This window comes from Macaca mulatta, chromosome 6 (genome assembly GCF_049350105.2).
Source record: "Macaca mulatta isolate MMU2019108-1 chromosome 6, T2T-MMU8v2.0, whole genome shotgun sequence".
In the NCBI taxonomy this organism is placed as follows: domain Eukaryota; kingdom Metazoa; phylum Chordata; class Mammalia; order Primates; family Cercopithecidae; genus Macaca; species Macaca mulatta.
The window spans coordinates 150208157-150220749 of NC_133411.1; the positions used below are offsets into that span (position 1 = coordinate 150208157).

Here is a 12593-nt window from a genome sequence, read left to right on the forward strand (position 1 = left end):
TAAAATATATTAAACATAATGTATATCTTAAGACATTTTTAATGTAACCTATATATATTTTTACTTCCCTTTGCATGTTTTTTAAAGTATACACAGATGTTGCCTGTGTCAGGGCAGTTTTTAATTTCTATGCTAATCAAAAGAAATAATGGATCTCAAATGGCAACTCTTGTATTGGGTACTATAGTGAATTGGTTCAAAATGTGTTTGTGTAGCATATGCCTGTAGTCCCAGCTACTCGGGAGGCTGAGGTGGGAGGATCCCTTGACCCCAGAAGGTTGCGGCTGCAATGATCTATAATTGTGCCCCTGCACTCTAGCCTGGGAGACAGAGAGAGAGTTTGTCTCAAAAAAAAAATGTGTTTGTGGTTGTTGGTACCCTTATTGAAAGTGGGACTAGTGTAAATGATGGTGAAATATGATAATTCAAAATTTACAGAAGATTGTAATATTATTTCTGTTCCCCAAGATCCTAAGAGATATTTTCATAAAAATGAATGGTAAACATCAGAGAACATTTAAAATTATTCAGAATAATCTCTTGCACTCTTCTAAATGCTTCATTGTCTTGGGAAGGGAAATATTATGAGTGTCATCTATGCAGATTTAGCAGAAATAAAAGCCTCTGTATGATAGTTTCACAAAACGATGCAGTATTAAGTTAGGACTCTGAGCGTCGCTGTTCACTAACCCGGGCAAGAAAATCAACGGAAACTTGAGTTACATCCTCCAACCACAAAGCAAATCAGACAGGAAAGCAGGAAAGCTGTGCGGAAATTCTGACCTGAAACGCTTCGCATCCGGTCTCTGCTTGTTGAAGGAACTTCACCGCTATTTCTGAGAAGAGCAAAGTGATGAAGACCTGTTTTTCCTCTTCTTAATCCCAGAGAAGTCTCTAATAAGCCAGTAATGGCGCCTCTGCAGAGGCGTCCGCTGCGCAGCGAGCAGGTCCTGCTCCTCACGCTCCTGGGGACGCTGTGGGGGGCCGCGGCAGCGCAGATCCGCTACTCTATTCCCGAGGAGCTGGAAAAAGGCTCCTTCGTAGGCAACATCGCCAAAGACCTGGAACTGGAGCCCCGGGAGCTGGCGGAGCATGGAGTCCGCATCGTCTTCAGAGGTAGGACGCAGCTTTTCTCTCTGAACCCGCGAAGCGGCAGCTTGGTCACCGCGGGTAGGATAGACCGGGAGGAGCTCTGTGCTCAGAGCCCGCGGTGTCTGGTGAGTTTTAACATCCTTGTCGAGGATAAACTGAATCTTTATCCCGTGGAAGTGGAAATAGTGGACATTAATGACAATACACCCCAATTCTTAAAAGAAGAATTGGAAGTGAAAATTCTCGAAAATGCAGCTCCATCCTCTCGTTTTCCACTAACGGAGGTCTATGACCCTGATGTGGGAATAAACTCCCTTCAGGGCTTTAAGCTCAGTGGTAATAGTCACTTCTCAGTGGATGTGCAAAGCGAAGGCCATGGGCCCAAGTACCCGGAGCTGGTGCTGGAGGGCACCCTGGACCGGGAAGGAGAAGCCGTTTACCACCTGGTCCTTACTGCCTTGGATGGCGGTGACCCTGTCCGCTCAAGCGTTGCCCGAATTCTGGTAACAGTTGTAGATGTGAATGACAACGCTCCAGTGTTTACTCAGCCTGTCTACCGTGTAAGTGTTCCTGAAAACCTGCCAGTAGGCACACCAGTGTTGGCAGTAAATGCCACCGACCAGGATGAAGGAGTCCACGGGGAAGTAACTTATTACTTTGTGAAGATTACAGAAAAGATCTCACAAATTTTCTGTTTGAATGTTTTGACTGGAGAAATTTCAACTTCTGCAAATCTAGACTATGAGGAATCGAGATTTTATGAGCTGGGTGTTGAAGCCCGGGATCAGCCAGGTCTTCGAGACAGAGCTAAAGTCTTAATAACTATCTTGGATGTCAATGATAATGTACCAGAAGTGGTTGTTACATCTGGAAGCAGAACAATTGCTGAAAGTGCACCTCCAGGAACAGTCATCGCTCTTTTTCAAGTGTTCGATCGAGACTCTGGCCTGAATGGCCTGGTAACCTGTTCCATCCCGAGAAGTCTCCCATTTGAATTGGAAAAGTCAGTTAGCAATTATTATCGATTAGTGACAAATGCAGCTCTAGACCGGGAAGAGGTATCCTTATACAACATTACTGTGACAGCCACGGACAAAGGAACACCACCTCTGTCAACAGAAACAATCATCTCCCTAAATGTGGCAGACACCAACGACAACCCGCCCACCTTCCCCCACTCATCCTACTCAGTCTATGTCCTTGAAAACAACCCCAGGGGCGCCTCCATCTTCTCTGTGAATGCACTGGACCCTGATATGGACCAGAACGCCCGAGTCTCCTACTCACTGGCAGAAGACACCCTCCAGGGGGCGCCCCTGTCCTCCTACGTGTCCATCAACTCCGACACTGGGATTCTGTACACCCTGCGCTCCTTCGACTATGAGCAGTTGAGAGACCTACAGCTGTGGGTGACAGCCAGCGACAGCGGGGACCCGCCTCTTAGCAGCAACGTGTCACTGAGCCTGTTTGTGCTGGACCAGAATGACAATGCGCCCGAGATCCTGTATCCCGCCATCCCCACAGACGGTTCCACTGGCGTGGAGCTGGCGCCCCGCTCCGCAGAGCCTGGCTACCTGGTGACCAAGGTGGTGGCGGTGGACAGAGACTCGGGCCAGAACGCCTGGCTGTCCTACCGCCTGCTCAAGGCCAGCGAACCGGGACTCTTCGCTGTGGGGCTGCACACGGGCGAGGTGCGCACGGCTCGGGCCCTGCTGGACAGAGACGCGCTCAAGCAGAGCCTCGTGGTGGCCGTCCAGGACCACGGCCAGCCCCCTCTCTCCGCCACTGTCACGCTCACCGTGGCTGTGGCCGACAGCATCCCGGAAATCCTGGCCGACCTGGGCAGCCTGGAGCCCTCCGACGGTTCTCACAACTCTGACCTCACGCTGTACCTGGTGGTGGCGGTGGCCGTGGTCTCCTGCGTCTTCTTGGCCTTCGTCATCGTGCTGCTGGCGCTCAGGCTTCGGCGCTGGCACAAGTCACGCCGGCTGCAGGCTTTGGGAGGTGGCTTGGCGAGCATGCCCGGCTCACACTTTGTGGGCGTGGACGGGGTGCGGGCTTTCCTGCAGACCTATTCCCACGAGGTCTCACTCACTGCAGACTCGCGGAAGAGTCATCTGATCTTCCCCCAGCCCAACTATGCGGACACGCTCATCAGCCAGGAGAGCTGTGAGAAAAGCGAGTCTCTTCTCACAACTCAGGATTTACCTGAAACGAAAGGAGACCCCAGGCGACTTCAGGTGAGTTTCTTTCCAGGCGGAAGCGGAAGAGTAATCTGATCTTCCCGCCACCCAACTATTTAGACACACTCCTCAGCCAGGATGGCTGTAAGAGAAGTGAACCTCTTTTGGTACAGGAAGATTCGTGATTTTGTAAAGTGGAAGACTCCCTTGTTCAGGTGAGGGAATTGTTTTTATTGGTTGGCATGAAAATTAAAGATTATCTTTGATTAGTGCTTAATTTTCTTAGTCCTTTGCAGGGAATCACATAATTCTAATGTTTTTCTTTTATATCAAAAGAATGTTCTGAAGTCTTAATTTTGTGGGGGGAAAATAATGCATGTCCTAGTTTTTCTTTACCTTTCTCTTCTTGGCAAACTATTTGTGTCTTGGATTGAGTACATCTCGTTTCTTAGGTTTTTTCCTATTATGTGACATTTGTAAGTTTCTTTCTTTTTCTAATGTGGGGAAAAATAATCTTAATTTAGGTCAGTGTTATCAAGATCTTGGTTTTAGCTAGCATGGTGGCTCACACCTGTAATCCCACCTCTTCAGGAGGCTGAGACGGGAGGACCCCTTGAGGCCAGGAGTTTGAGACCAGCCTAGGCAACATAGCACCACTCTGTCTCTACCAAAAAGAAAAAAAAATTAGCCAGATGTGTGGTGTACACCTGTAGTCCCAGCTACTCGAGAAGCTCTGACAGGAGGATTGCTTAAGTCCAGGGGTTTGAGGCTGCAGTGAGATATAATTGTGTCACTGCGCCCTAGCCTGGGAGACAGAATGAGTCTCTCTCTCTCTCTCGCTCTCTCTCTCTCTCTCTTTCAAAAAAAAAAAAGATTGTGTTTTTTTCGGTGTTACTTAATAATTGTAAATGACGGAGGTTCATACAAGAGATCTTTCACCTTCACTACTTAGGAATCAAAAATTATTTTTAAAAAGATAAGAATCGTTGGTAACTGCAGCAGGGAGCACCTGATCTTTGGCGTTAAAAGACTTGAATAACATTCCTGTAACTATCTGTCATTTACTTGGGCCAGTTACAATCACCATTATCTTCCAACTAAAATTAAGACTTAAAAGACTTCCCTTATTAGAGATGGGATGTCCCTCTGTTGCCCAGTCTAGAGTAAAAATCCACTTCTAACTGCTGCTCATAGAGTGTGTATCCAGGGCAACTTAAATCTATGTTCCTGGGATGCAATCCTAAAGCTTGGCCCAAATAAGCTCTATTTATATTATTTTTTAAAACAAGACTTTCCTTATCTATCTGACTCAAATTCTAAGAAAATAATTTTATAACTTTTTTTTAAACTATAAAGCAGCATAGTGAACAAGTATTTGTTGACATCACCGTTATTATAATTATTTGGTTGTTAAGAAATAACTAAGCACCCGATGCTGTGTGCCTACTACGATGTCTTTTGCATACTGTGTGCCTGATAGTATTTAAGAGTGAAAATGACTGGGTGCAGTGGCTCACACCTGTAATCCCAACATTTTAGGAGGCCGCGGTGGGGGGCTCACAAAGTCAGGAGTTCAAGACCAGCCTGACCAACATGGTGAAACCCTGTCTCTACTAAAAATACAAAAATTAGCCGGGTGGGGTGGCATGGGCCTGTAATCCCAGCTGCTCAGGAGGTGAGGCAGGAGAATCCCTTGAACCCTGGAGGTGGAGGTTGCAGTGAGTCAAGATCGCGCCACTGCACTCCAGTCTGGGTGACAGAGTGAGACTCTGTCTCAAAAAATACTACTAATAATAAATAAATAAAGAGTGAAAATGAATTTTAAAACATGCTTGGTAGTGTCTGCTTACACGACATATCTCTAAAAATAATGACTGGTGAATGGGAGAACAAATGTTAATGAGGTTCAAATAAATAAAAATTTAAATATTTTAGCATTTTAACCCAGACAATAAGGCTTCCATCACATAGTAACTGTTTATTGAAATATTTCAAGAAAAAGGGGATTATCATTTAGAAGACTGATTGGTCTTATTTATTATGACTGAAATGTGCAAACAAAATCATTGTTTCATGAACAGAAAACAGCAAAGTTTTTGACTATCAATGATGTTCGAATAGAAAACGGATCACTAAGGAGATAGGAGATTCTGTTACCGGCAGTCTTCAAAAGCAAGTTGATGGCCCTGGAATTAATGGAGTACAGGGAATTTTATAATTTGATGACTTGTTGAACTACATTATAGTCAAGATTTTTTTCCAGTCATGAGTTGGAAGATTCTACAATCTAGTGGCATTATAGAATGGATTGGCCACTTGTGCATCTGAATTTGTTATGAATGTGTAAGAAAAAAGTAATTGAGATGATACCTTGAAAATAAATGGAACCTCCTTTGTAACCTGACTTTGTCAGTCTTCATAAAGATAACATTGAGTTGATGTGTTTTTAAATAAGGTGCTAAGAGTAATATGTGTTTTTCTAAACCAATATTGTGGTATTTACATTTAAGGAATTATTATAGATTTATTTATCTCAAGTTTCCAAATGTGTATACCTAACCAAGAGATCTAATCATACACATCTTCAAAAGCTCATTTTTTTGTATCTTTGTGATATACTTTGATAAAATAACAATTTTAAACAACTTGAATCTTGGATATTAGTCTCGTGAGTTAGATGGGCTGTTATATGTATGATTACTTCATAAACTCTGAAAGTGTGAATGTCATTTTATTATACCACCAATTTGGGATGTTAAACTACATCTTGAGCTTTTGTTGTTATAGGGAAAGCTCACTAACTACTTTTCATGGAGACCACACTGGTTTATTTTATTCTCTTTTTACCTGTGACCATTTCATTTAAACAAATAAAACATTTCACTGATGGAAAAACTACCAACTTCTACTCTAGCAAAAGTCATTCATTCATGCGGACTGACCAACTGTTAAACATCCTGGCAATCATGGAATTTGCTAAGTTCTGACTAAATGAGGTTCTTTAATCCACCTGCAATACAGATCATTAATAATAAGATAGGCTATCTGAGGTTTTGACAGTTCATTATAGAATTTTGAAACATCAGGAAAAAAACTACCAAATTATTGTCTTATTTTATGGTCTGTGAAAGCCTTTTTTTTTTAAGACAGAATCTTGCTCTGTGTCCCAGGCTGGAATGCAGTGGTGTAATCTCAGCTCACTGCAACTTCCTCCTCCCTGATTCTCCTGCCTTAGCCTCCCAAGTAGCTGGGATTACAGGTGCATTCCACCATGCCTAGCTAATTTTCATGCTTTTAGTAGATACGGGGTTTTACCATGATGGCCAGGCTGGTCTCAAACTCCTGACCTTAAGTGATCCCCCCGCCTCAGCCTCCCAGAGCACTGGGATTACAGGTGTGAGCCACTGAGCCTGGCCTGAAAGGCATTCATTTCTGATCAGGCTTCTGTTGAGGTAGTAATTGTCAAAGGGGAAGGAGTAAAATCTCAGAGGAGAAACGTTGGAAAATACCTTTATCTTTGCTTGAGAATGAAAATCTAAATGGAACTTCAAAGAACTGTTTTGTTGTTTGTTAGTTTTTTAGTAAAAAAAAAAAAAAAAGTCCCAAAAAGAAAAGAGAGAAGGTAATCAATTCAATGCCCAGGAAGCCAAATAGACTTTACATAGAATTCTTTTTAATCCAACCAAACAAATGGTTAGGATTCTTCCCAATATCTTAGTCAACAATAATATACATCTTTAAACTATGAAATGATTTCAATTTGATATAATGAGCTTATGTCAGATTTTATTAAACATGTTTTGGTGGTCTAGTAAAGATCTTTAATATTTAATTTTATGATGTTCAATAACTTAGAAAATGTGAATGCTAGAGATGATGAAGCCATTTACTCCATAGAGTATGTATGCTTTGTGTTCAGAGTAGTCTATAATTTAATTTAACTAGATCTTATTTCTTTTTCTCCAAAGAAGGTACCAAGACACAATAAGTTAATTGAGACTTTTTTAAAACAGTAGAATAAGAAACAAATGTGAGATGAAATTATGAATTCTGAGGCATCAGGTAGAAATGGATCAAGACATTGAGAGCTATAACCTCCAAACATGGAAGTTTGTTTGAAAATGTCTACAACAAGCACTTATGTTGTTTAATAATCATACACTTTGCTTGCCTCAACAAGAATTTCAAAAGTACTATTAAACAAATAGAATTTAACTCCAGTTTACAGAATTCATCTGTAATACCTCTATTAGTTCCTTTAAACAAAATTTGTCTACTTTGTGAATGCAAAGATAACTATGGATTATTTTGATAGATGGAAACATAATCTCCTGCAAAGTATTCCCTGTATTCTGGAGCAATGCCACCAGAAAGCAGAAATAGGTTACTTAGGAGACTCCCACAAAACTAAGTTAAGCTTTCTTAATGTTAGTTCTGGATTCTCCTGGTTCCACCAGCTACTCTCTAGGACCTAAAATAATTTACAAACCAAGACTGTTTCTTGCCAGGTCTTTATTCCAAAGCAGGTCATTCTCTTTTATTCTGCAACTGTGTGAAAGGAGCTTTCTTTTCTTTCTGCTAGCAGAGGGTAGCCTCGGATCCATCAATAATTTAGTTTTATTCTATCAACATCACTGGAGAGACGAGTACCTCTAAGGATCCTCTGAGGACAGTCCTGCATTTTGCTCAAATGCTGTCTAGAGATCCCTGTTTTCTCAATTACACTAGAATAGAGTAGGTTGAAGATTTGAATTGCATACTAGGGTGAAGAGTTGAAATGAATTGCATAACGAAAAGAATCAACCAATCCATTATCCACTTTCTTATGAATTCACAGCCCAGTAGGATCTCTGCAGATTTCTGCCTTCTGTAGAAAATGGGTTGCTTCTATAGCTGATTGTTGCAGCCAAGACAAACAATGATTTCTTTCTTTTTTTTCTCACAAGACTGTGAGTGAGAATATTTGGATTCCGACATTGTTCTACTACCATATAATCCATAATCAGGAACAAGGCAATTCCTTTCTCTCTCTCTCTCTCTCTCTCTCTCTCTCTCTCTCTCTCTCTCTCTCTCTCTGGCGGAGTTTTGCTCTTGTTGCCCAGGCTGCAGTGCAATGGTGTGATCTCGGATCACTGCAACCTCCGCTCCCGGGTTCAAGCAATTTTCCTGTCTCAGCCTCCTGAGTAACTGGGATTACAGGCACGCGCCTCCACACCCGGATAATTTTGTATTTTTAGTAGAAATGGGGTTTCTCCATGTTGGTCAGGCTGGTCTCAAACTCCCGACCTCAGGTGATCCGCCTGCCTCGGCCTCACGAAGTGTGGGATTACAGGAGTAAGCAACCGCGTCTGGCCCCCTACCTCTCATTAAAATGAAGGTGTTAGACTATCTCTAAGGTTCTATACAATCAAAAATTTATTAAAATAGGTCTATATATTTTACAACAATTTTGACTTTCTGAATCCTGCATGATGGTGTCTAGAACATATGTGTTCAATTAATACTGAATTAATTAAAATTTATATACACTGATGTAAATATTTTCTTCGTAAAATTTTTCATATGTATTTAAATAAAATTTACCTTTTTGCCTTCAATGACTGATTTTCCTATGTGCAATAACGTGTGAGTCAGTGCCCAAAAGAGTCACTTGAAAGTTGCAAAGCAAAGCAGTTTTTTAAAAAATTATCTAAGATTATCAAACACCCATCCATGAGTACTGTTGCATTAATTCAGTGTCTTAAAATGGATTTTTAAATTATCAGGGATATCTAGAGCAAAGAAATTTAACAGGAAAATTTTGAAAGATGAAACAATTTTCTATGAAATCAGTGTATTGTGTGCATCAATCTGGTGCAGTAACTTAGTAAGGACTCAGAGCGCCGCTGTTCACCAACCAGGGAAAAACTGTGCGAGAGATCCCACAGAAACCACCGAGTTTTACAGCACAGAGAAACGACAGATTGCGATAAGCCCTCTTCTAGGCTGCACTAAACTCAAGCTTCTATCCTGCTGGATTCTGAGCTCCCCTTCCGAAGACAGAGGTGTCCACCCAGATACACCCGCATTCTGAAGCACTTCCCGAGACTGGCGCCTGAGCAAGAGAAGCAGGACTACTATGGCGGCTCAGCCAAGGGGCGGGGACTACAGAGGATTCCTCCTGCTCTCCATCCTCCTGGGGACCCTGTGGGAAGCCTGGGCAGGACGTATTCTCTACTCCGTGTCGGAGGAAACGGACAAAGGGTCCTTTGTGGGTGACATCGCCAAGGACCTGGGGCTGGAGCCCCAGGAGCTGGCGGAGCGCGGAGTCCGCATCGTCTCCAGAGGTAGGACGCAGCTTTTCGCCCTGAACCCGCGCAGCGGCAGCTTGGTCACTGCGGGCAGGATAGACCGGGAAGAGATCTGCGCTCAGAGCGCGCGGTGTCTGGTAAACTTTAACATCCTGATGGAAGATAAAATGAATCTTTACCCTATAGACGTGGAAATAATAGATATTAATGACAACGTTCCAAGATTCTTGACGGAAGAAATAAATGTAAAAATAATGGAGAATACAGCTCCCGGGGTTCGGTTTCCGTTAAGCGAGGCTGGGGATCCAGATGTAGGCACGAACTCCCTCCACAGTTACCAGCTCAGCCCCAATCGCCACTTCTCCCTGGCTGTGCAAAGTGGAGACGATGGAACTAAGTACCCGGAGCTGGTGCTGGAGCGGGTGCTGGACCGGGAGGAAGAGCGGGTTCACCACCTGGTCCTCACAGCCTCTGACGGTGGCGACCCGCCCCGATCCAGCACCGCCCGCATCCAGGTAACAGTGGTGGATGTGAATGACCACGCGCCTGTCTTCTTTCTGCCTCAGTACCAAGTAACTGTCCCCGAGAATGTACCAGTGGGCACAAAACTGCTCACGGTACATGCTATCGACCTGGACGAGGGAGTCAATGGGGAAGTGACATACTCTTTTCGGAAAATAACTCCTAAACTTCTACAGATGTTTCATCTGAACTCGCTTACAGGAGAATTATCAACTTTAGAAGGATTAGATTATGAAGAAACTGGCTTCTATGAAATGGAAGTTCAGGCTCAAGATGTTCCTGGTAGTCTGACAAAGGCAAAAGTACTGATCACAGTTTTAGATGTAAATGATAATGCTCCAGAAGTGATTATGACGTCTTTAAGTAGCTCAATCCCTGAAGACACACCTCTTGGAACAGTAATTGCTCTTTTCTACCTACAAGACAGAGATTCTGGGAAGAATGGTGAGGTGACCTGCACCATTCCAGAAAATCTACCTTTTAAATTAGAAAAATCAATAGATAATTATTATAGATTGGTCACAACCAAAAACTTGGACCGGGAAACACTCTCTTTGTATAACATCACACTGAAAGCCACAGATGGTGGAATTCCTCCCTTGTCCAGGGAAACTCACATCTCCATGCAAGTGGCAGACACCAACGATAACCCACCCACCTTCCCCCACTCATCCTACTCAGTCTACATCCCTGAGAACAACCCCAGAGGGGCCTCCATTTTCTTAGTGACTGCACAGGACCACGACAGTGAGGAGAATGCCCAGGTCACTTATTCCTTGGCTGAAGACACCATCCAGGGGGGACCAGTGTCCTCCTATGTCTCTATAAACTCTGACACTGGAGTCCTGTATGCGCTGCAATCCTTTGACTATGAGCAGTTGAGAGAACTACAACTAACAGTGACCGCACGTGACAGCGGGGACCCGCCTCTCAGTAGCAACATGTCACTGAGCCTGTTTGTGCTGGACCAGAATGACAACCCGCCCGAGATCCTGTACCCGGCCCTCCCCACAGACGGTTCTACTGGCCTGGAGCTGGCACCCCGCTCCGCAGAGCCCGGCTACCTGGTGACCAAAGTAGTGGCAGTGGACAAAGATTCAGGCCAGAACGCCTGGCTGTCATACTTCCTGCTTAAGGCCAGCGAGCCAGGACTCTTCACGGTGGGACTGCACACGGGTGAGGTGCGGACGGCGCGAGCCCTGCTGGACAGAGACGCGCTCAAGCAGAGCCTCCTGGTGGCCGTCCAGGACCAAGGCCAGCCTCCTCTGTCAGCCACCGTCACACTCACCGTGGCTGTGGCCGACAGCATCCCCGAAGTCTTGGCCGACCTGGGCAGCCTTGAGCCCTCCAACGGTCCTTACAATTCTGACCTCATGCTGTACCTGGTGGTGGCAGTGGCCGCAGTCTCCTGCATCTTCCTAGCCTTCGTTCTCGTACTGCTGGCGCTCAGGCTGCGGCGCTGGCTCAAGTCACGCCGGCTGCAGGCTTCAGAAGGTGGCCTGGCGAGTGTGCCCACCTCACACTATGTGGGCATGGATGGGGTGCGGGCTTTCCTGCAGACCTATTCCCACGAGGTCTCCCTCACCTCGGACTCTCGGAAGAGTCACCTGATCTTCCCCCAGCCCAACTATGCGGACACACTTATCAGCCAGGAGAGCTGTGAGAAAAATGATTCTTTGCTAACATCCGTAGATTTTCATGAATGTAAAGACAAAGTGCCAACTATTCAGGTGAGCCCAGCCCTTCCTTTATTTCCGTGAGTAATTTGTTTGCATGATATTTCTCTATTATTTTGCAAAACAAGTGTTTTGAAAATAGGGATTTTAAAAACTTTGTAGAGGTAAAACTGAGTTTACCAGTTTCCTTCAGTTGTGACACTTTAATATAGAACACATAGGATATAGCATTTCTTTAGTGAAAAACCTGTGGACAAGATTATGAAAAAGTGGACTATCACATTTTATAATTTCCACCTACTTTCCAATCTATGTTCCAACCTACTTTCTTCACTCATATATTTTATAAATTAGAACGAATCGAGTCTTTCACATTGCACAAGGTTAGCAGGAATAAAACACACCTCAGCTGCCTTCTCAGGATTCTCTTTTGCACTTAAATATATAAAAGGTTCTGCAAGATTTCTTCCATGTAAAGATTTTTTCTGTGCCTGATTCTGCCTCCATGTACCTCAGCTTGGTGATCCTAAAAAATCTTGATTGCTTCTTGACCTATTTACAGTATAATCACCTATTAATGGGGTGATAGTAGAAGGTTATATTTATGCCTAAAGAATGAAATGTGTGTGTATCACACTTCACTAAGATCTATATCAAAGATAGATGCCACACTAAAGGCCATCAGACAAAACCAATAAAATATGTCAAATGAAATGTCATTTCAAGTGTTGTAATTGGCATTTGACATAGGCAATTACATGTTTTAACAGAGAATTCCAGTGTGCTGTTTTAGTGGTACAGCCAGGTGAAGTGTGTCTGTGGGCTATCAA

The 12593-nt window shown here is 43.8% G+C and overlaps 1 protein-coding gene across 12 annotated transcripts in view; it reads left to right on the forward strand.

Moving 5' to 3' along the window:
* The window catches only part of LOC702071 (protocadherin gamma-C4), a 188716-nt gene that overhangs the window by 42713 nt on the left and 133410 nt on the right, over positions 1-12593 (forward strand). The window contains exon 1 of one of the 12 annotated variants that reach the window (XM_077937208.1): positions 722-3332. The exons of 10 other annotated variants lie outside the window; for them this stretch is intronic. In XM_077937208.1, the coding sequence (XP_077793334.1) occupies positions 909-3332 (2424 nt within the window). In that variant the 5' untranslated portion in view covers positions 722-908. Of the gene's footprint in view, positions 1-721; positions 3333-8655; positions 11818-12593 lie in introns of those variants that run through there. One more of the 12 variants, XM_077937211.1, reaches the window with a different exon arrangement.